General features: G+C 39.2%; 1 protein-coding gene across 2 annotated transcripts in view; it reads right to left on the reverse strand.

Annotated features, from left to right (window-relative positions):
* NEK10 (NIMA related kinase 10) overlaps positions 1-25,666 on the reverse strand; it is a 306,143-nt gene that overhangs the window by 263,599 nt on the left and 16,878 nt on the right. For both annotated transcript variants that reach the window (XM_036870615.1, XM_036870614.1), the window contains exons 3-6: positions 21,213-21,336; positions 20,734-20,794; positions 7,065-7,192; positions 4,463-4,561 (exon numbers count right to left, since the gene is read on the reverse strand). In XM_036870615.1, coding sequence (XP_036726510.1) covers positions 4,463-4,561; positions 7,065-7,192; positions 20,734-20,794; positions 21,213-21,286 — 362 coding nt within the window. In that variant the 5' untranslated portion in view covers positions 21,287-21,336. The remainder of the gene's footprint in view (positions 1-4,462; positions 4,562-7,064; positions 7,193-20,733; positions 20,795-21,212; positions 21,337-25,666) is intronic.

Below are 25,666 nucleotides of genomic sequence, written 5' to 3' on the forward strand. Positions count from 1 at the left end.
GGCTGAGTTGAATATCTCTCTAGGAAGTTCTGAACTATCTGACAGACTTTACCAAAGGGCCCAGGCTTCTCTTTTTCTAGGCGAGGAGGAAGTCTTCAAAGGCCCCTACTGGCCTCTCTACTACCTGATGAGATAAAATCACAGAAAAAGCGTCTCTCCATCAACTTTGTACAATTTTAAGAACTTAATCGAGACACTGAAGAGATTGCTGCTGTTTCTGACCTTCTTGTCCTCTCCCCTCATCCCCTGTGATGGGGTCAAGAGAGCCAAGGCTGAAGATCAGGTAAAGCTCCAAAGAAGACTCACTTGCATCATGACCTCGGTCCTCGTGTGGACACGGACAACCACGGTATGACTAGCAAACAAATAACTATGTAGGCCTTCTTGGTTAGAGGTTTCTGTGACATTCCCAGAACACTTAATGGCATTAACAGGATTGTGATGATTTGGACTAGATATTTTCCCCTAGCTCAAGCAGTTCTTGAGCTCCCGTAGAGAATGTAAATAGCTTCCCAATCTAGACTTCCTATAGACCCATTTCCAAAATATTTCAAATTTGCAGCAGATATTTCAGGAAATGTGATGTAAAATAATAAGGATGCCAACTTGTTCTTATCAGAAATGTGACTGCACTTTTGGACAAAAAAATAAAGTCATGTTTAATTAGACGAGGTGGTTCTCTTTTAACAGAACTTAGAGAACCTGGAACATACCTCTACAAAAGTTACAGGTGGGAGAAGAGGAGATATCCTGGCAATTCTGGGATAATAGTACCCAAAAGAGAACCCACTTTATTTATTTATTCTTTTTTGGGGGCTGTGACATGTGGCTAACGGGATCTCAGTTCCCCAATCAGGGCTTGAACCCGGGCCATGGCAGTGAAAGCCTAAAATCCTAACCACTAGTCCACCAGGGAACTCCTGAGACCCCACTTTAAAATAACTCCAAATTTCATATTAAATAGCAGGGGACAAGATGTAATTAAAATATTATTTTAAAAAATAACTATGAAACTTAGATATATTTTATCTTACATTTAACAAAATTTAACTTATAATGCAACTCTGCCCTAATGACTAGAACAAAGCAAGAATGGGTTCTGCTGACACTTTTTGGCATATGTTTTCTGACAAAGTCATATAACATGATCCTATTTCCTCAAATTTACTTTTCACTTTTGCAGCATAAAAGAGGTTCATTTCTGCAAATATATTAGAAAGATCCATCAAGTTTTCCTAATGCCCTCTCCTATTCTTTGCTATTCAAAACATGCTTTTCTGAAGTTCCATCCTGTCACCTTCCTTGTAACTTCTACAATTGTCAAGCCGTCTGATTCTGGCAGGGCCTCATCTGTCAGATCCCACCAGTTCAGCACCATCACTTTCAGTAACTTCATGAAATTCTACATCTTTAGTCAGATTCCCTAGTTCATTTCACAAATCAGATTATGTTTATTTGTATTATATTACAGAATCTTCACATCAGCTGGCAATCAGCAAGGAATGGACCGACAGGGGCCTCGGAGGAAGAGTTACACAAAAGAGATACTGGAATAGAGGCCGATTGTATACGTAGTCAGTTAACTGGGAAATGTGTCAGCTTTGTAACAATTTTTACTTCCCTACACAACCTCATAACCCTTTGTGCTTTCCTGCACAGGCAAATGAGATGAAAAAGAGGTGGGTGTATTTTCTAATGGCAGACTCTACTGTGGACAAATGATCTTAGGGCAGAAAGAAAAGTTAGAAGATGAAAATTCATTTCCATACCCTGCCACACATCAAGATTCATTGCCATGTGTAACCCAGAGTAACCTCAGGTTCAGCACTTGCCCTTTGAGATCTACCGTGAGATCTTGCCTTATCTGACTCTGGGTTAACAATTCTTGTCTCATTTCAGATGCTGCTTGGCAATTTTATTTCTGAGAACAAAGGCTCAATCACAGGTCAACCTTAGGGAAAAAACCCAGAAAAGGGGGTATCCGGAAGTGTGGTTTAGGGGAGACTGCAGGTGGGGAAAGTGAAATAGAAGAGGGACAACAAGAAGAATGTCAATTGGGCATAAGTAAATGAGACTCAATTCCCAATCAGTCATATTCTCAGAGTAAACTTGAACAGCATAACATCCAGAATATGCCCAACCTTATCTATAACCAGAATTGGAACAAAGACCACACCTCCACTCCCGCAATCTCATCCATCCCTTGGTTGTATTAATACAGTTTATATTTATCACATTTTCTTTGTATTGAGATGCTGGGTAACTGGCTGATCAGAGTGAGTCCCTAGGAAGAAAGGGACCACATGTCCTACTCATCTTTGTATTTTTACCCTCCCTTCCTTCTCCACCATGTGCTCCCTCTCTTCCTTGCACATAGTGATGATCAATAATTTGTTTATTGAATTGAATCCAAGCCTTCCAGGCAACATCAAATCTGATGCTCACAAAGAAAGGGGATAGGAAGCCATACCAGGAAAGGCCCTGAGATGTAATTCTTCTATTAGTCTAAAGCTAGAGGGTAAAGAAACAAAAAAAGGTAGTTCTGACCAAACAAACGAGGTTATCTGGGGTGAGAAACAATGGAAGACCTTTATACTTAATCCATCTTTTACCCAACCCTGCTTTTAGAATAGAACTGAACAAAACAACCTCTCAGCAGTGAAAGGATGACATAAAAGGATGCTCTTGATGTTCAACATTGCTAAATTCCTTCTCCTACTATGAAAGCAAAGACATTTATAATCATCGCTTCCTGGTTTAAAGATTTCCAGGGACTGATCATGTTGCAAGCCAGTAACTCCATCCAATCTAAGATGCCTCATTAATCACTAAGAATCTGAAAAGGTCCTGACAAGAGATCTCTTGACTTCAGAATTGTTAAGATCTCTTTCAACGGCTGGATGCCAACCCTTACCCAGATGTTTTCCCTAACAATTCCTGCACCCAGTGCCTTCAGTGCAGAGACACAGTAAGGTCTCTACATCCTTAATATAGGAAATCTTCTGCCTTCACCCGAAGTACCAACCTGACAAATGGCCTACTGGACATTCCCTGAGGAGTCTATGATAGCTGTCTTCAAAACAAATTAAAGAACTTCATTTTCCAATACCATTTCAGGCATAATTACTCTGCTACTAACCATTGCTCTACTCTCGTCAAGCTCAAGAAGAAACAGTCTAGGACAACCTCAGGTCCTTTGCAATGGTCATTAATCTTTTAACAATCTTTGAGTATATTGTCAAGAGCTGAGCTGTGACCAAATTATATAACCTTGGTAAAGATTCTAGGCTTCTTGTATCATCTGAGCAAGTCTAATAATCTTCTGCTTAAACCAAGTAAAAAGGCATGACAGATGCAGTCCCAACCTTGGATTGTTTTAAACTAAACCAATGTACTTGGCAGTCACTGTCCAGTACATAAATACGCAATACTAAATAACCCATCCAAAAGATCAAATCATTAGACCACCACTTAGACTGTATTTAGGGATGCTTTTCTACTTACAGTCACCTACAGCACTGGACCAAGTCAGAGTTTTATTTCGGTCAGGCATTAAATTATTAAGATTTTTCCTATTTTCCAGAATAAGGGTAATTTTTCCCATCTCACTGGGACAGAATTCAGATATCTCAATCAAGTCCCAAAGTGATGGAGAAGATTCAAGGTTCTTCATGGGCTTTTCAGCCAGTGCTTGTGGGGAGAGGGTCTGGGCCTCCTGGGAAGAGTATAAGGCCATGTCCGACCATGAAGGATGTTGGGAGGCTCCTTCTCCCAACAAAGTCTGCTCCCAAAGTCTGGCAGCAGCATAGCTCTCACTGCAAGCAACCCAGAACAGAGAGAAAATTCATTCCTGACTGCAATCCAGCACCAGTCAATGGCTCACTGAAAACCCCTGGAATTTTCGAGAGAGAATCTCGAGGACCTGCTAGCGAGCCCTTCCCTACAGCACCACACTGCACCTGTGTTAAGACAAAGGAGAGCAAAGGAAAGAACATTTGATCTGGTCCTGAGAAGAGATGTCGTCCCCAGGCTGTGACTGGATGTCTCACCCCCATCCTTTCCCCAAGGTCCAGGCTGAGGCGGCCCAGTTAATCAGCACTTGTTATCGACTGCAAACCTATACCATGAGGATGCTGGCCACGGTGCTACCAGATGTCTCTGCAATAAATGCCTTCTGAGAATCCAAACTCAAGACAAGGAAAACAGTGTGATTTGGGTGTTTTCTCATTTTGCCTGTCTATCATAAAATTCAGCTAAATTCAGGCCTAACCAGAGGGATTTAACTGAGGTCATCTGCAATGCCTGTTCATTCACCTCCTTCGAAATGGTCTTTGCTCTGCTTTGTCCTTTGAGCATGCTATGTTCAGTCTTGTAAACTGCTTCAAACCATATGCTAGAAATAAGATATATAAAATATGCCATTCTTGGGTAAATGTCTTTTTCTTTCCTGGGACAATCTTACCTGCATATGAGTCTATTTTTCACCAAGGCTGTAAAAATCTCCTGAAATAGTTTATGCTGGGGATGTGTGCTGAAATTTCTCTCATTCTTGTAGTTTATACTGAGATGAAACAAACAGAAAAGCATTTTATAGTAAAAATTATTTAGGCTGCCTCAAAATTAACAATGCAGAGAAAGATCACCTGTATGCATGAAGATATTGAAGGATTTTTGGGATTCAGTGTATCACCAAAGCAAGTATCAGTTGTTAAAATAGGAAGTAGAAATTCAATTATAAAGTTAATAATAAAGATTATAGCATATATATTTCATTTTACCACATTAACTAAATTATTCCCTATAAACATTTAAGAGCTAAAACTGGTGAGAGGGAAGAAAAGGGCATATGGAGAGAAAGAATGATTGGGCACATGATCTAGACAGCCATGAAACAGGTAGACAAGGATCCCTCCCTTTACTTTACTACCCACAATGGCTTGTGGCCGCTCTAGTTGTTAACACCACTGGACGCCATGCATATTTCCTCTTGGTCAACACCGCTTCGACTGTGGTTGTGGATTGTGGGGGTGGGTGTGTGTACAACAAAGTTGTGAGATATTCTAGCTTCAGTTTTTTCTTTCCTGATATTACAGCCATCAGAGAGGTTAAAAATATCCCAAAGCATTCCACTTTAAAACTGGGAAAGGATAAGAGGTAATGCACAAAAGGGTCATATCACTATGTAGTATATAATACAATACTTTTGTGCCCGTTAAAATAGACCAATTTTAAGATCTAGGAGAAATACGCTGGAATTACATGGATGCACCACCTCAGAGGCAGGTTTTGTATCCTTATTATTGCCGTTTGTTCTGTTCTGCCTTCACAGTCTTTCAGGTGTCATGGGACTGACTGTGTGTCCCTAAGCTAGCCAGGGCTGTCATTTCTTAGTACATGGACATGGGCAGACTGAATATGTAACAATTTTTAAAGAATTTTGTGTTCCTCACTAAACACGTATTTTAAAAATATTAACTCATGTAACATCATGTGATGTTTGTGGACTATTAAAGTCATTGTCATAAAATAACAGGGAAACAAAACCTAGGCCAAATAAATAATCATTCTAAATATTTATATATTTTTTTTTTTAATTTTTTAACATCTTTATTGGATTATAATTGCTTTACAATGGTGTGTTAGTTTCTGCTTTGTAACAAAGCGAATCAGTTATACATATACATATGTCCCCATATCTCTTCCCTCTTGCATCTCCCTCCCTCCCACCCTCCCTATCCCACCCCTCTAGGTGGTCACAAAGCACTGAGCTGATCTCCCTCTGCTATGCGGCTGCTTCCCACTAGCTATCTATTTTACGTTTGGTAGTGTATATATGTCCATGCCACTCTCTCACTTTGTCCCAACTTACCCTTCCCCCTCCCCGTATCCTCAAGTCCATTCTCTAGTAGGTCTGCGTCTTTATTCCCATCTTGCCCCTAGGTCTCATGACCATTTTTTTTTTTTTTTAGATTCCATATATATGTGTTAGCATACAGTATTTGTTTTTCTCTTTCTGACTTACTTCACTCTGTATGACAGACTCTAGGTCCATCCACCTCACTACAAATAACTCAATTTCGTTTCTTTTTATGGCTGAGTAATATTCCATTGTATATATGTGCCACATCTTCTTTATCTATTCATCTGTTGATGGACACTTAGGTTGCTTCCATGTCCTGGCTATTGTAAATAGAGCTGCAATGAACATTTTGGTACATGACTCTTTTTGAATTATGGTTTTCTCAGGGTATATGCCCAGTAGTGGGATTGCTGGGTCATATGGTAGTTCCATTTTTAGTTTTTTAAGGAACTTCCATACTGTTCTCCATAGTGGCTGTATCAATTTACATTCCCACCAACAGTGCAAGATGGTTCCCTTTTCTCCACACCCTCTCCACCATTTATTGTTTGTAGATTTTCTGATGATGGCCATAGAATATATATATTGATATTTCATGTCATTCATTATTTACATGACACTTGGTGCCAAATGACCTTAACAAACTGTAAAATGGAGAGAACCAGCTCCTGGAAGGAGGGTGGCCCACGACAGTGTGCAGCTTCTAAGAGGTCTCCATGGCAACAGGAGAGCAAAACAGGGGCTGACACTTTCAATGTGAAAGGGGAGGGTGATGCTTCAACTGAAAGTCTTATGGCCTTGACAACCACAGCCTTCAGCCATCACATCTGCTCACAGCAGGTGCTTCTTTATGCTTCCTCACAGCTGGCAAGATATGCACAGGCCAAAAGCTAAAGACAAAGCTTGTTATCAGCCTCGCCAGGTCAACAGCCTGAGCCACTTCCTCATGGAGCAAATGTTAAATGTATGTCAAGAGGGTATCCTGAAACTCCCACGTCACTTTCACCTGCAGCCATTCAGCCTGCTATGAACACAGTACTTATGGGAACAGGTTAAGCACTAACTAAAATTATTAAACTAAGAATCCCCACGGTAAATTTTAAAATGGGTTTTAAATTTTAGCTCCTGTGACAAACTTAAATAAATCTTTGGGCTAATTAGCGGCCCAGGCTGCTGAAGGTAAGGGACATACTGGATTTCTTACCTAAAATTTTCAAGTTCAATGGCTTCTGTGGACTCGTGCCACTGACCTCGAGCTCTGTGTCCACCCGCCCTGGCAGGCTCAGATTTCGTCATGCTGCTTCTGGCACTATCGAAGTTAATGGCTGGAAGCTACAGAAATAAAGGCACAGAGGACTTGAGGATGACAATTCAGCACAGGATAAAGACAGTCACAAAAGCAGAGGGGACGGTAAAGGGAATGAGTGTTTCCCCAAGCCAACAATTAACAAGTTAGCTATGTCAAATGTAGGGGTTTTCCAAGATTTAGACATCCTTGACTTAAACATTTACTCTCTCTATCTTATGCTGCTTTTTCTTCATAGCTTGTAACACCACCTGATATCTTACAGTTATTTATGTATTTTCAGTCTCCCTTGGTTATACTGTCAGCTCGACACAAGCAGGAGCTTGCCTATTGCTGTTCAATGTTGTATCCCTAGTACCTTACACAGTCCTGGGGATCCAGACCTGGGGGAGGCCTGGGCATTAGGCACTTTTGCAGCTTCTTGGGCGATTCCAATGTGCAATCAGAACAGAGAGCTGACAGATACAGCTAGAAACTCTCTGGCCTAGAGTGGAGCCCCAAACTGAGAATGAGTCATCTCCACTCATTCTTCATCTTTACCAGTCACGTACACTGCTTGCCAACTGTTAGAGTTATAAAGGTAAAGAGATTCTATCACTTTTAATCAGTCTGAATATCCTAATTCCTCAATCATGTTTATAAAAGTCATGAAAATATATTTTAGAATTAACCATAAGAAAAGGAAAAATTTACTTACATTAACTAAAACAATTTGAGTATGCCCCCATTTACAATATTAACCGGTAATTATTTATATAGTAAATTGTGATGTTATCAGTATTCAAGTAGTCTCACTTACCAACATTTACCTATAATTGGGATAACCCTGAGAATTGTTTCTTGTACCACAGTAAAGCTAAACAAAGTGCAAACAAATACCCTACTCTTTCCAAAGTACAAATGAGGAATGTTCTATAACTAGCTAAGTTGTTACAGATGAGGTACAGAAAGCATAGTATAACAAAATAAACTTTTATTTTCAGTAAATCATTCTGTCCTATATATTATAATTATCAAATAATGCTACAATACGCTGTGCTTGTTGTCCTATTTCATCAAAGCATTTGATAGAAGTCTGCATAAAGACATGGTTTCCTCATCTAAAGAGAACATGCTGGACTTCCCACAAGGCAGGCAGCTGATAGATACATTCTAATAAGGACATTCTTTAATAGGAAGCAAACCCTTCTTCATCATATGCCACCCATAGATGAATTCTCAAAATATTAATAATAAATCTTATATCCTGTAAAACTACATTTCTGTCTCAGTTCAGTGGGCCAATCCACAGCCACCACAAGACAACAGGCCACAGGCACTTGAGGCACAATGTTCAGGGGTTAAGAGAATGAACTCTAGGCCACATGCCCTGGGTTGAAATCTACTCTTAGACAGCTGCATGATCTTGAAAGCTACTTAATCTCTCTGTACATCAGTTTCCACATCATTACGATGAAAATCATAATAATTCTATGTAGTTCAGAGTTATTATGAAAACTAAATGACTTAGAATTTATAAAGCACTTGCTATGTGCCAGGCATAGTTCTCAGTGCTTTATACTCTTTTAATTCCCAAAATTATTCTCATTGCACAGATGAATTTGCTAAATAAATGAGATTTAACCTTCCAAATTAGATGATTAGATGTGATAACCCAAATGATGCTAGGCATGAAGTCATAGCAATGAGCAGATTGTCCTGTGTTACTCAGGATGTGGAATGATGCAGCAAACAAGAAATAGGTTTTCCAGGCCCAAGGGCTCTCAAACCCCCTTGCCGTCACCACAACTGCCAGAATAGTGACTGCCAGGTGAGCAGCCCCTTACAGACTTCTGTCATGTTAAGCCAATAGTTCTGTTAAGATACACTACATCCGATGGGTTATTTTGGGCGACTCAAAATCTGAATTTTCAGCATCATAAATGTAGCATAACACAAATTCATATATATAATTTAAGTGTGTCCCTTCCTACAAGTGACAGACTTATAGACTCTCAGATTTTAAAACTTCCTCGAAAGGCATAGGATTCAGCCACCAATCATCACCACCATCATCACCATCATGATCATCATAAAGATCATCATCATCATCATCATCATGATCACCATCATGATCATCATCATCACCATCAACACAGATAACACTTGTGTGGTAGTTACCACATGCCAGGCATTGCTCTAAGTGTTTTGCAGGTTTAAATCTATTTAATCCTCATAACGACCGTATGAGGTAAATACCATTTTATGATGAGAGGACTAAGGCACAGAGGGCTAAGTGACTTAGGGCCCATAGTTCACAAGGGGCACAGCTGGGATTCAAATCCAGGCAATCGCCCTTCCTCTCCAACACTCTCAATCCTCCAACATTTCTGGTGTATCGCCAATGATGAGAAACACTATCTTGAGTCAGCCCATTTGCTTTTCAGAGTCCTACTCTTGCCCAAGGTTTCCTTCAGGCTGAGATGAAAATCTGTCCCCCTGTGTTCTTTCCCTGTCTTTCAGCCCAGCGTCATCTCCTTTTACAACGTTAGATTTGACTATAAGTCCACATAAAATAAACAAACAAAAAATTGGGGTGAATAAAAACAACTCCCTAAGTTGTAGGTGCATTAAACTGGTCACCCATCCCAGAAAGCATGCAGTGTAAGCATGCATCCACTCCTGCCCAGGAGCATGCTGTGGCCACAGTTGCTTACCACTTTTCAGAGCTCAGCACACACAGCTCCTGGAGATCACCTGCCCCAGCCTCCCTGGTGGAGCCAGTCACTCCCTACCCAGTGGCATTACTGTGCCAATCTCTCTTACAGCACTTATCACAATCTCATACTATGTCTGCACGACACATCAGCCTTTCCCCCTGAATTTGGCCACCCTGAGGGCAGCATCACATCTGTCTGTCTTTGTGTTCTTAGCACCTCTCACAGATCCAGTGGGAATGGGATACCTACTTTACCTACTGTGGAATGGGAAGCTCACTTCATCCCCAGTCTCTTTGCTAAACTGATTCATCTCCAGACACGTTCATTTGCTCAGCGCATGTGTTGCAGACACATCACTTGCCAGATGTGTGAGACACTGGGTATATAGTGAGCAGGATAGCCACAGCCTCTTCCTTCTCAAAAAGTTTACAGTCCAATGGGGGGGTCGGGGGTCAACTAGCACTAGAACACACAGCAAAATGAGTGAACAAGGGTTTGTTGTGGTAGAAAGTAAAAGAGAGATAGGGTGGGTCACGGACCAGGATGCCCGGAATATTCCAGAGTATTCCAGGCAGATTTTTACACAGGCTGGAAGGCAGAGAAAAACTACATGTGCTCTAGAAAGTGGCAGGTCCCTGAGCAGCTTGAGTAGCATGAGTGGAAAGGAAAGAGACTAGAGATTCAAGTGAAGGACCTTCCTAAAAATTTGATCATGTCACTTCTGCCTGGAAATTTCAACCTTCTCTGTTGCTTATGTGATAGATACAAAATTTGTAGATAGGCCTTCAGACATTGCACAGTTTCTTACATCTTTATTTATCACTACTTTCAACAGAAATGTCTAGTCACCATTTTGCTTCAGTGCGTGTTATTTTCTTTCCTTCAGATATCTGATTATTTTACTCGCTTCACCCAGACTGCCTTTCCCAGCAATTCCACCAGAGGACAGCCAGCCCATTTTCCAAGAACCATGTCCTTTCTTGTGACTTGAGCTAAAAGTAGACTCCTCATCCTCCTCAGAATCCACCCAGCCACTGCCCGTGCCTCTCCTACAGGATTCAAGTGTCCACTGGCCGTGGAAACCATAACTGCCGTTCCTAGTCCTGGTGTCTCAGAGCACAACAACAGTGCCTTAGACTTTTTCTTTCCACAGCATCTATCAAGACCTCTTTTATTTCAAGGCAATTAATGGGCCTGTAATGAATTATTTTTCTATCTTTCTTTCATCTTTTTTTTCCTAATTGCAAACCAATTTCTCAGCTCCTTATGGTTTTAAATGTAGGAAAAAAATTTAATTCCAGCTCAAGGCAAATTATTCAAGACTTGTGAAAATCTCTGGTGAAACCTCCAACCAACTTTATGATTTTACATTGCTTCAACAACCCTGGGGCAATTCTTTTTCTTGAAGTATTTGGTTTTACTGGATTATGATTATTCTTATCCTGCTTACGATGAAGGGGCTCCTCTGCCTCAGTGTGTCTCTGTCCCCACTTCTGTGACAACAGAACTGTCCTCAGAACAGCAGTCTCTAAGGTGGTGAAGCAAGGTATGCAGAGACTCAAAGAGCAAACAGGATGAGAGCGAAAGTAGAACACGGAAACAGACGCAACAATGAGGAAGGGCTTGGCTCATTAGAGATTCAGATGAAGGACATCCAGTTCTTGTAATTCTCTGCCCAAACCCACAAAGTACACTTCCCTCTGCAACTGCTTAATTAGCCATCTTGGTTCATTTGTAAGTGACAGGTCAGGTCTTGTTAGAACAGAAATTCAGGTGAGTGGGCCTTAATCCTCAGGCTTCCCTTTTCAAACTGACTGCTAAAAATCTTAGAGCCTAATGTGTGGCCAACTTGCATATTTTGATGGTCATTTCCTCTGGACTCTGAGTCTACTTTGTTCCCAAACCTTGTTTTTCTTTTATGATAATCTTAGTACTTTACATATCTTCATAAGCCACCTTACACTCTTTCTGGAGCAATCAAGATATAAACAAATTCCTGATCTATCCTCTCCAATATCTTTCTTCTCCTATAAATGTCTCCGCATTATTTTACAGAAAGGAGAATAGAGTGTTTAGAATAACATTTATTATTTCAAAATCACAAATGCATGAAAGTTTTATAAACAGAATTAAGGATGAATTTTGTCACCCTCAGGACATTTATATAAATGAGCAGTTATTTTCATTTTTTTCTTAGAACTATGCACTTTCTGAATAATTCAAGCATTACAAACATGCATTTTTAAATGTGTGAAATATTTTACAAAAAGATATGCCATGTGAACTTGTCAGACAACAGATTGCAAATTCTAAAATTGGTTAAAGGGGGGAAAACTCTGAAATTTACTTTAAGCCTGCCAGGTGTTAGCAAGGGAGTGGTGTTGAGAGAAGGCACAACAGATCCAGCGAGCGTGGACTTCAAAGCTGGACAAGCAGAGCCCAAACCCACCACTGGTGTCTCTTTTACACTAGCCAGGTGGTTATACGTACCCATGAGGTCATCTAATTTTTAAGTTACAATTCAATTTGGTGAAAACTGACCAAGAGCTCACCGAATAGAGGATACAGTGAACCGGAACCAGAAGTCAAAGTTGGAAACGTATAATCTCTCAGGAAATTAGAAATGTAGACAAGTCTTTCCAAAGCACAGAAAAAAATAATGCTACAATGTTGAAAGAAGGTACTTTGGGAAGAAAGGGATCACTTCTGGAATGGAAGATAAAGGAAAGCTTTTTTATGGAGGTGCTATCATTAGATCTTGGTCCTGGAAATAGGTAAGGTTTTATAGAAAAGAAACTTGGGAGAAGGACAAATTTGAGAAAAAGCAAAAAGTAGAAATATTTGACATTCTGGTTACATCTTAGGATGTACAGTGAGAAAGAATGGAAACTATTGATACAATCAAATCTGAATGCTGAGTCACTGTGCTTCCTTTACTAAGAAAGAGTGAACTTGATGTGTGGCACCCACTCATGACTATCAGTGAGCAGTGGGCCAGGAAGACTGTTTTAGCAGTGTGGAGATGGACAAAGAGTAAGTGATGCTGAAATAGACAGGTGAGAAGAAAAGAGTTCCTGGGGCGAGGGTGGGGTTATAGGCTTAAAAACAGAGAAGAAGGAAGAGGAGAAAAATATTTTAAGGCCATGTTTTCTTCAAATCAATGCTTATCCAGCTATTTTTTGAATTTAACTTCCCAAGTCATTTAAAAGATATCTCAGTGGTTAGAGGCACACATTGCAAAGATGGAGTATTTGGTTAGATCTGTACCTACCATTAGTTGGCTGTATGATCTCGAGAAAGCCATTAACTTCTCTGTGCCTCAACTGGAGGAGAAGTGATGGGGTCAACCTGTGCCCCTGGGAGGAGACACAGAAGAGGAGGATAATATCATGGGTTCAGAGATCCTCCCTGGGGAGTGAGGGGTTCAAACCACATACTGGGAACCCCAGACCTGGGGGCCGACACTGGAAAGATGAGTCCTCTTAACTGATTTGAAAACCAATGGGACCTACAGGAGGGCTGTAAGAAACCAAGACTTTGCCCATGAAGAGCATTCACATGCTTGCTTACTCATGGGAACAAGGCAGAGGAAGCAGATTGAAGCTGCCTGTGGCTCCGGCTGGTTTCCCGCGACCACCCCAGCGCACACCCCAGCCCATGCTGCATGCCTGCTCTGGCCCCTCTAGATCCAGCACAGTCCCCCACTAGAGTGAAGGCTGCCATAGTTGAGGAGGGTTCACACTTGGAGAGGGACAGAGCCAGCTTGGACCCAGCACAGCATCTAAACAGAGTGAGGGTGGCCTTTACTGGCTTTCATAGAGGCGGTGGGTCTAGCTTAGACCCAACCCTCAGGGCTTCTGCTCCAGCAACTCGGGCCCCACCCTGCCCCTGATAGAGCAGTGATGGCCACTAAGTACAGGAGAAGCCCTGGCTCACACCTGGCTCTGGCTCTATCTCCTCTGTCTCCAGCCCCACCTCCAACCATAGTGAGAGCTGCCAGCACACTCTGGGGGAAGACATGACCTCGGGCTCACATCGGATCCAGCTCTCCCACCAAAGCCACTGGGCACACACAGACTGCATAGGTATGCTCCCACTCAAGGACATGCCTTCAAGACCAGATTAGGTAACTGTTTCACGTAATTTCACAGAGACAGAGAAAGTTAAGCAAAATAAGAAGACAGAGAAATTTGTTCCAAATGAAAGAAGAAGAAAAAAAAAAACCTGAAAAAAAACAACTAATGAAATAATTTTTACCAGGTAAAGAGTTCAAAGCATTATAATTTAATAATGCTTTTACCAGGTAAATAGTTCAAAGCATTATGAATGAGAATGCTAACTGAGCGTGGGAAAAGAATAGATGAACACAGTGAGTATTTTAATAAAAAAACTAGAAAATATAAAACAGAACTAGTCAGAGCTGAAGACTACAATACCTGAAATGAAAAACACAATACAAGTAATAAACCGCAGACTAGACAATACACAAGAATGTATAAGTGATCTGGAAGATAGAATAATAGAAATCACCCAATCAGAACAGCAAAAAGAAAAGCAAATTTAAAAAGTGACAATTGAATAAGGGACCTCTAAGACAAACATCAAGCATACTAACGTCCACATTATAGAGATCCCAGAAGGAGAAGAGCGAGAGAAAGGGGTCAAAAATGTATTTGATAAAATTATGGCTGAAAACTTCCCAAACCTTTAGAAAGAACAGATATTCAGGTATGAGAAGCACATAGGGTCCCAAACAAGATGAACCCAAAGAGACCCACACCAAGACATATCATAATTAAAATGGCAAAAGTTCAAGAGAAAGAGAGAATTCAAAAGGCAGCAAGAGAAAAATACAGTCACATACAAGGGAACCTCCATAAGGCTATCAGCTGATTTTTCTGCAGAAACTTTGCAGGCCAGGAGGGAGTGGCAGATATATTTAAAGAGCTGAAAGGAGAAAAATCTAAAACCTAGGATACTCTACCCAGCAAGGTTATTATTCATGATTGAAGGAGAGATAAAGAGCTTTTCAGACAAGCAAAAATTAACAGAGTTCATCAGGACTAAAATGACCCTACAAGAAGTGTTAAAGGGTCTTCTTTAAGTGGCAAAGAAAAGGCTACAACAAGAAGTAAGAATTTAGAGGAAAGAAAAAAATTCCACTAGTAAAGGCAAATATATAGTATAGGCTGTGGATCAACCACTTAAATAAGCTAGTAGAAAGATTTGAAAAAAAGTTGTATAATCAACTATAACTACAACAAACTGTTAAGGGATAAACATGAAGATGACATCAAAAAGACATAACATGGGGGAGGGGAGTAAAAAATGTAGATCTTTTAGAATGTGTTTGAACTTAAATAATTATCAGTTTAAAACAAGTAGATATAGTTATAAGTCAACATATATATAAACCCCATGGTAGCCACAAATCAAAAACCTACAATAGGTACACAAAAACAAGAGAGAAAGTAACACAAATATACTACTAAAGAAAATCATCAAACCGTAGGGAAAGAAACAAAAAGAAGAACAGAGAAGAACTACCAAAACTACCAGCAAACAATGAACAAAATGGCAATAAGTACACACCTATCAATAATCACTTTAAAAGTCAATGGACTAAGTGCCCCAATCAAAAGACATATGGTGGCTGACAGGATAAAAAAACAAGACCCATCTATATTCTGCTTAGTGAAGAAATGCACTTCAGAGCTACAGACACCAACAGACTGAAAGTGAAGGGATGGAAAAAATATTTCACGCAAATGTAAATGACAAGAAAGCTGGTGTAGCAACACTCATATCAGACAGAGTAGACTTTAAAACAAAGTCTATAACAAAAGACAAAGAAGAGCATTATGATAAAGGGATCAATACAAGAAATGGATAAAAATTCATTAACACATACACACCTATTATAGATGCACATAAATATATAAAGCAAATACTAACAGACATAAAAGGAGAAGTTACAATAATACAGTAACAGTAAGGGACTGTATTACTGTACAGTGGGGACTTTAACACCCCACTTACATCAATGGACAGATCATCCAGAGAGAAAATCAATAAGGAAACAGTGGTCTTAATCACACATTAGATCAGTTGGACTTAATAGATATATACATGACATTTCATCCAAAAACAGTAGAATATATGTTATTTTCAACTACACATGGGACATTCTCCAGGATAGATCACATGCTAAGCCACAAAACAAGTCTCAACGAATTTAAGAGGATAGAAATTATATCAAGCATTTTTTCTAACCACAATAGTTTGAAACTAGATATCAATTACAGGGAGAAAAATAGAAAAACAAACACTGGAGAGTAAACAACATGTTACTAAAAACATCAGTGGGTCACTAAAAAAAAAAAAAATCAGACGAAATTAGAAAATACCTTGAGACAAATGAAAATAAAAACACAATTTTCCAAAATCTATATAGGATGCAGCAAAAGCAGTTTGAAGAAGGAAGTTTATAGTGATACAGGCCTATCTCAAGAAACAAGAAAAACTCAGATAAACTACCTAACCATTCATCTATAGGAATTAGAAAAAGAAGAAGAAACAAGGTCTAAAGTCAGCAGAAGGAAGGAAATAATAAAGATCAGAGAGAAAATAAATAAAATAGTGACCAAAAAACAATAGAAAACATCAATGAATCCAATGCTGGTTTTTTTTTTTTGAAAAGATAAAATTGATAAGCCTTTAGCCAGACTCATCAAGAAAAAAAGAGAGAGGATTCAAATAAACAAAATAAGAAGTGAAAGAGGAGAAATAACAACCAATATCAAAGAGATACAAAAAATCTAAAGAGAATACTTCAAACAGTTATATGCAAACAAATTGGAAAACCTAGAAGAAATAGATATATTTCTAGAAATATACAATCTTCCAAGACCGAATGAGGAGGAAATTGACAACCTGAACATACAGATCACTAGCAGTGAAATTGAATTAGTAGTTTAAATAATTCTCTGCCAACAAAAGTCCAGGACCAAACAGGTTCACGAGGGAATTATACCAAACTTTCAAAGAAGAGCTAATGCCTATCCTTTTCAATCTACTACCAAAGATTGAAGAGGAGGGAGCAATCCCAAATTCATTCTACAAGGCCATCATTATTCTGATACCAAAACCAGACAGAGACACTACAAAAAAAGAAACTTACAGGCCAATATTTCTGATGAAAATAAATGCAAAAATTCTCAACAAAACATTAGCAAACCAAATTCAATAATACATAAAAGGGTCATACACCATGATCAACTGGGATTTATTCCAGGGTCACAAGGATATCTGCAAATCAACTAATGTGATACACCCCATTAACAAAAGGAAGGATAAAAATCACATGATCACTTCAATAGACAGAAAAAGCATCTGACAAAATTCAACATCCATTTATGATAAAAACTCTCATCAAAGTTGGTATAGGGAACATATCTCAACATAATAAAGATCATATATGACAAAGCCACACCTAACATCATACTCAATGGTGAAAAGCTGAAAACTTTTCCTCTAAAGTCACAAACAAGACAAAGATGTCCACTCTCCTCACATGCATTTAACACAGTATTAGAAGTCCTAGCCACAGCAATCAAACAAGAAAAAGAAATAAAAGGCATCCCAATTGGAAGGAAGAAGTAAAACTGTCAGTAGTTGCAGATAACATGATACTATATATATAAAACCCTATAGTCTCCAATCAAAAACTATTAGAACTAATAAATGAATTCAGTAAAGTTGCAAGATACAAGATTAATATACAAAAAAATGTTGCTTTTCCATACACTAATAATGAACAATCAGAAAGAGAAAGCAAGAAAACAGTCCCATTTATAATTGCATCCAAAAGAATAAAATACATAGAAATAAACTTAACTGAGGAGATAAAAGACTTATACTCTAAAAACTATATGACACTGACATGGGGAGGGGGAAGGGTAAGCTGGGACAAAGTGAGAGAGTGGCATGGACATATATACACTACCAAACGTAAAATAGATAGCTGGTGGGAAGCAGCCGCATAGTACAGGTAGATCAGCTCAGTGCTTTGTGACCACCTGGAGGGGTGGGATGGGGAGGGGGGGAGGGGGGGAGATGCAGGAGGTGGGAGATGTGGGGACATATGTATGTGTATGGCTGATTCACTTTGTTATGGAGCAGAGACTGGCACACCATTGTAAAGCAATTATATACTCTGATAAAGATGTTAAAAAAAAACACAACTATATGACACTGATGAAGGAAATTGAAGACAACACAAAGAAATGAAAAGATATCCTGTGTTTGTGGATTGTAAGCATTAATATCATTAAAATGCCCATACTACCCAAGCAATCTACAGAGTTAGTGGAATCCCTATCAAAACACCTATGATATTTTTCACAGAACTAGAACAAATAATCCTAAAATTTGTATGGAACCACAAAAGACCCTGGATAGCCAAAGCAATCTTGAGAAAAAAGAACAAAGCGGGAGGGATCAAACTCCTTGACTTCAAACTGTACTACAAAGCTACAAGTGATCAAAACAGTATGGTATTGGCACCAAAAAAGACACATAGATCAAGAGCCCAGAAAAGAACCCACAAACTTACGCTCAATTTATCTATGACAAAGGAGGCAAGAATATACAATGGGGAAAAGACAGTCTCTTCAATAAGTGGTGCTGGGAAAACTGAACAGGTACATGTAAAAGAATGAAATTAGAACATTTTCTCACACTATATACAAAAACAAACTCAAAATGGATCAAAGACCCAAATGTAAGATTGGAAACCATAAAACTCCTAGAAGAAAACACTCCTTGACATAACCTGTAGCAATATTTTTTTGGTTCTGTCTCCTAAAGCAAAGGAAACAAAAGCAAAACTAAACAAATGGGATATAATTAAACTTAAAAGCTTTTGCATAGCAAAGAAACTGTCAACATAATGAAAAGACAACCTACTGAATGGGAGAAAATATTCACAAATGATGATGACCAGTAAGGGGTTAATATCTAAAATATATAAATAGCTAATACAAGTCAATATCAAAAAAACAAACAATCTGATTAAAAAATGGGCAGAAGACCTGAATAGACATTTTTGCAAAGAAGACATACAGATGGCCAACAGGGACATGAAAAGATGCTCAACCTTGTTAATCATCAGGGAAATGCAAATCAAAACCACAATGAGATATCACCTCACACCCATCAGAATGGCTCTCATCACAAAGACAACAAATAACAAATGTTGGCAAGGATGTGGAGAAAAGGGAACGCTGCTGGTGGTAATGTAAACTGGTGCAGCCACTATGGAAAACAGTATGGCGGTTCCTCAAGAAACTAAACATAGAACTACCATATGATCCAGTAATTCCACTCCTGGGTATATATCCAAGGAAAACAAAAACACTAATTTGAAAAGTTACATGCACCTTAATGTTCATAGCAGTATTATTTACAATAGCCATAATATGAAAGCAACCTAAGTGCCCATCAACAGATTTATGTAGATGATATACATATCACACATATATATCACACACACACACACACACACACACACGCACACACACACACAATGGAATTCACTCAGCCATAAAAGAGAATGAAATATTGTCATTTGCAACAATATGGTTGGACCTAGAAATTATTAACCTTAGTGAAATATATCAGAGAAAGACAAATCCTGTATGTTATCACTTATATGTGGAATCTAAAAAATAAACAAACTAATATGTATAATAAAACAGAAAGAGACTCACAGAGAATAAACTATTGGTTACCAGAGGGGAAAGGGAAGTGAGGAGGGGTGATATAGGGGTAGGGGATTAAGAGGTACAAACTACTATGTATAAAATAAATAAGCTACAAGGATATATTGTACAGCACAGGGAACATAGCCAATATTTTACAATAACTATAAATGGAGTATAATCTTAAAAAGATTGAATCATTATGTTGTACCACTGAAACTAATATAATATTGTAAATCAACTATACTTCAATAAAAAAAATTTTGTAAATGCTGTAGTTCTCTGGTAAGTTTAGTGGATATAACAAAAGCCAGTAGGGCTGTATTACCACATGAGCTCATAAACAAATTTACTTAACAAGTATACCACAGTTGACTTTGGAGTCTGGCTCCCGGGGTTCAAATCCCATCCCTGCCATTTACTAATTGACTGTGCTAAATAAGCTGTCTTCATTATTATTAGCATTTCTGTGTTATTCCCTAAACCTCCATGGATAGCCTCTAATCTCTTGACTCTCTAAAGTCTTACAGAAGCTAAACCAAAAAGAAACGTTTAGAGATAAATTCAAGCAGCAGTACCATTCTTTCTCTGTCTATTAAAAAAATAAAAATGCTATCGTAAAAATAGCCAAAACTCACTCCTTCCTTTCCCCTGTTTTTGGTGAGATATAATTTGCAGCAAGCATCAAAAGTGGTGCTGTAGCAAGTGGGCAGCCTGAGAAGTGGGGAAGGGGAGACGAAGGGAAAGGTGATGAACAGTGTTTTGGAGAAATCAACTTCCCTAGAGCTCTGCAGAGTCAAACATTGGGCATTCAAAAGAAGAGAGCTCTGTTTCTATACTGAAATGCTTTTGCTGATTAGGACACATGGCACTGAACAGAGGATAAAGTGGGCCCCAGGCATGAGAGCAAAAGAATGAAAAAGCTGTGGATACAGAGTCTTGCATCCTGAACCTGAACCAGGTATGAAAGAAACAGCTAGAAGAAAGACAAAACATACGAAAGAACAAAGAAAAATAGACTTATCGTTCGTATGATGTTAAATGGATCCCTTTGGAAACATGTGATTTCTCTGTCGTTAATGGACGCACATTCTTTGAAAACACTACCTGTTGTTTGCTTGACTGAACGTTCAAAAGGCACAGAAGTCTTTTAAGATCTGAATAGTCCCTAGGAGAAAGAATAACACAAGGGGATATGGGGATATGTGTATACATATAGCTGACTCACTTTGTTATACAGCAGAAACTAACATGACATTGTAAAGCAATTATACTCCAATAAAGATGTTAAAAAAAAAAAAAGAATAACACAATGTCAACCAACAGAAGACTCCAGGTGAACTAGTCATGTCATGTTACCCACTAGTAACATGGAGCACTGCCACTTGGAGGCCTGCTTTTATAGACTGAAACATATACATGCTAAACGTTTCTGTAGAACTCTAGAAATGCACAAACATTTCAGTAAACACTGTACCCCAGAGCAGCAGTTGTCAAGGATCTATTCTATTTCTCAAAAAGCCATTAAATCTGGTTGCTGGCCACTGCCTGAGTTAATAATTAGCAAAGACTCAGAAGGGAGTTACCTCGTGATGATTCCTTGTTGTTTTTTATCGGTTGATTTTTCTGTGGTCTTCACTTTTTTGTCTTGATCAGGCATGGTAAAACATCAATGCCCCAGAATTAACATCACATTCCTTTCAAAGTAAACTAGAAGGAAAAACTTTAGTTGGGTTATGTGCTCCAAAATATTCTCAATTAATGCAGGCAAAATTCACTTATAACATTTATTTAAATATGCACAAACTAACATTTATTTGTAATACAGTAATAAAAATGTTAATATGAATAACATTTACTATCTATCATTCAAAGGCCTTTGGATACATTTAGGGCATAGCTTATAATTATAGTAGTGCCTTAGCCTATATGTTCTGAGTCACTCTTGATTTCAAATATCCTGACCCATTACCCCAACAAGTATTGTTCTGCTTGTCAGGAAAAGTGCCCCGATTTGGGGTTTCCAAAATATACATAAGCAAATACCTGAAGTCCAACTGACACTTTTATGCCATCTTACTTGTCTTTCTCGGCAAGTTTCCTTAACAGTAGAGTATGCTGCTACTTCAGGGAGTTCCTCTCTCATCATGGGTCATGCCCCTAAAAATCCCAGAGAAAGCCCCACCCACTTGCAAATAAGCATTACAGTGTCAAGGGTAACACACAAAATGTCCTTGGGTTTCCAGAATTCCTAAAGTTTTCGAGCTGAATCCCCATGTGGGTCAACTCTAGTCATAACCTCTTCTGCAAGAATTGGGTCAGTCTTGCACAGCCCCTGAACTCACTCAAACATCCTGCTAAAACTAAGACAATGGGCACAATCAAAATGGAGTTGTTTATGCTAATCCCTGGGTCACCAAACTTAACTTAATTCCAGTTTCGTCTCTCCCAGAAATGGAAACTTAAACTAGCCAATCAGGAATCTCCTGATCAGCACTAGTTAGGTAAGTTGCCTGATAAAACCCTCTATCCTCTTTAGGAAAAGTAACCTTGCAAAAACCAATCCATTTTCTGACTAACTCCTAATGAGGAATAACTTCCTCGTTCCTGCCCTCTTCTGCCTATAAAAGTCTTTCATTTGTACAGTTCCTCAGAGCTCCTTTCTATCTGTTAGATCGAATGCTGCCCATCCATGACTCACTAAAGCCAATAAGATCTTTAAAATGTACTCAATTGAATTTTGTTTTTTAACAATCCAGACAGTGAGGCTGCCAGCCTGGGAACACAACCCAATAGGCATCTCACTATTCTGAATTAGGCTTTGTAGTCATTATGGTTGGTCACCCTTCCTAGGATAACTTTTAATACTATTTCCCACTCCTACTCAAAAGGTTATTATGAGTTCACCAATGGAGAACAATTTATTTGTTTACCCTTTTTCCTTAATCAATTTCTGACTAAATTGTTTTAGCTTCCAGAATAGAAACAAAAAGAAAGTTGAAGATACTCATACTTTCAATTATATAGCAAATACAAAATTAAATGTACTATTGGTTTAATTCTTGATTGGACGTAAAATTTTCCAGTTGTGCTTCAATGCTACTGCTTGACTTCAGAGTGTTTTTCAGGCATGAAAAATCATGCATTATTGTCCTATAATTGCATGCCTCAATGTATTATGAAATTGATGGTCAAAATCCAAGTGTTTCAGAGGTATTTAGAGGCAAAAGGAATGTGCCAATGGGTGCTTTACTGCAACAGAATCTAGTGAAATTTAGTTTTGTGAAATGAACAAACACAGTTTATCTAATGATTTAAAAATCATTTTCCCAATATTGTTGTCACACTTGTGACAAATAGTTGAGCTGGAACTAAGAGCTGAAAACCAAGGCTCTCATCACAGATGCACACCAAGAAAAGCACAATATCAATATTTTAGGATTGTGCCCAGGACCTAGCACCATGGATTCATTCCTTCAACAAATATTTATTGAATGCTTACTATGTCCAATCTCAGACTGAAAACTAGTAAAGATAAAAGAGGCTATCCCAGATATAGGGTTCTACTACAAGCAAAGAAAAACCCACTTAGGAACTTTAAACTATGTTTTGTGAGATATTCAGATAGAGAGATGATTTAGCGTCTGTTTAAAAGAAAGAAAGAAAAAAGGAAGGAACAAAGGGAGGAGTAGGGAGGAAAAGAGGAAGAATGGATGATCTGTACATAATTTTTCAAAAGCAAGAGATCCAAGTGCTTTTCATATATAGATATTAAAATGCCCCAAAAGTTCTAAAATAAATGGAAATCCAGTCAAAATAAATATAATCTAACTTTACTTTTCCCTGAAGGACAGAGGGAAAATTCCACATAGACACACTGGTCTGTCAGCTTCAAATTCTGCTCAAACCATAGCTCCAGACCATTTTAGAAACAGGGACATGAAAGTCACAGTGATTAGTACATGAAAATGTGTGGAAAAGCTCACAGGCTTCTGATGCTAGATGATATCTCCCACAATCAAACCCTGCTAAACACTCTGTCTTATTCCCTTGTTTAATCTCTGTAATTTTATTGACCCAGTGTGTGAACAGGAAATAATCCTCTAATAGTTTTATCAATTTAAGATTAGCTTCTACTCTCTGAGCTGGAAGAGTGAAAATAGATAACTCTCTGGAAATGTTTCACTTAATTAAACAGTAAACAAATTCACCAGAATCAGAAGAAACAGGCAATTGCCTTTAGGATAAAAAACAAAATCCTTTCCATTTGATGGCTGTTAAAATGGAAACTGTTCCAAAAAAAAACTTCAAGAACTTGGGAATACTATAAAATATTTAATTTAATCCCATCTTTAATTAACAAAAATGATAACACTATACCAAAGGCTATAATTCAAAACTGGTGGACAGCAGGGAGGGCAGTTCATCTCTTAAGTCATTTCCTAGAAGCAAACAACTTTCTGAGGAGGTGTTCCTCAGAGGGCAAGTGAGGGCAAGAACCTCACTTGCAGGTAGAGTTTGCCTCAGAGCCAGTGTCCAAACCTGAGGGAAGGAGTGGTTGGTAAAGGGCCCTGAGGGAGGTCCTAGCCCCTCAGGTGTAAGGGAGCAGGACCCTATGGGGCCTTCCTGGGGCAGACCCCTCCCCCATCCTCTGCTGTAGCTCCTCTCTGAAGTAGTATCTGATGCACATTTCCTGACTTGTTTTACAGATGCTAAAACAACCATCAGAAGGAAGAAATTAACTAGTTGATGATCATAAGCACCTATTGGCACCTAAGGATTGATGTTAATACCCTGTAATCTCACCATCAACCAACCAGACAATTGTGCATAAGCTGATCATATACCCTGGGACTCCCCTCCCTCACCTGGCCTTTAAAAATGTTTTGCTGAAACACATCGGGGGAGTTTAGGCTTTTTGAGCACTAGCTGCCTGGACTCCTTGCTGGCCCCTGCAATACAGGCTGCACTTTTCTTCACCACAGCTGGGTGTCAGTAGATTGGCTTTACTGTGAGTGGACAAGCAGACCTGAGTTTGGTTCTGTGACACAGGCACTGCTGACTGGGGGCAAAGAGACTCCAGTAGCTTGAGCAGTCCTCCCAAAAAGAGACCCAGGAGCTGGCTGTTAGAAGAAAAAGAACTTTGAATCCAATACCTGGGGCACACAAACAGTCCTTAGGGATGGGGGCTCTGTGGATGCCCACGTTCCCCAAGGATGAGTGTGGGTGATGGGGCTGCAAGGGCCCGGCTGCAGATGCACACAGAGCAGAGTCAAAGGCAGTTCCCTCCTGCCTTGACTCTGACTTCTCTGAGCTCTTCCATCGTCTCCCTCACCCTCAGCCCACTGCAGCTCAGCTCCTTCAGGTCACTCAGCCTCAGCTCAGATGTCACCTCCTTGCTGAGGACTACTGTGTGACCTATTCACCACCACATGCTCACACTCACTACTCTACCCTGTTTTACTTCCTTGTGGGGCTCATCAACATCAGGAGAACTCCTAGCCATTCACTGGTCTCCGTGCACTTGATAATAAGCCCCATGTGGGCAGGGACTGTGTCTGCTTTATCCCCACACACAGAACAGCAAGTGGCACAGGGTAAGCACAGCGTATGGACTCAAAAAATATTTGTGTCACAGTAAGGAGTGGCTCAGGTATTTTTACCAAAGTTTGTAAATTATTTGCTTTTTAACAATTACTAATTTTGGGATTAGAACCTCCCTTGACCACCCACCACCCCCCGCCCCCAACCAAGCCTGGTGCTCCTCCTCAGAGCCCAGGGAAGCCTGTACTCCCCACACTGCAAACCTGTGCAAAAAGTATGGCAATTGTCTGACGACCCCATAAGGCAGGATTGGGCCTCCTGTGTTCACCAGGCACATGGTAGGCAAACAATAAATATTTATTGAAAAAAAATTAATGAATGGATGAATAAATAAAAGAATTATTTTTAAAAACTAATGTCATTATTCCTTTAGTTCAAAGATCTTTCATAAAGTTTCCTTATAAATCAAATCAATTGGTAAGTATTTTTAATGTTA

The sequence above is a fragment of the Balaenoptera musculus genome, chromosome 11, assembly GCF_009873245.2.
Source record: "Balaenoptera musculus isolate JJ_BM4_2016_0621 chromosome 11, mBalMus1.pri.v3, whole genome shotgun sequence".
Classification (NCBI taxonomy): domain Eukaryota; kingdom Metazoa; phylum Chordata; class Mammalia; order Artiodactyla; family Balaenopteridae; genus Balaenoptera; species Balaenoptera musculus.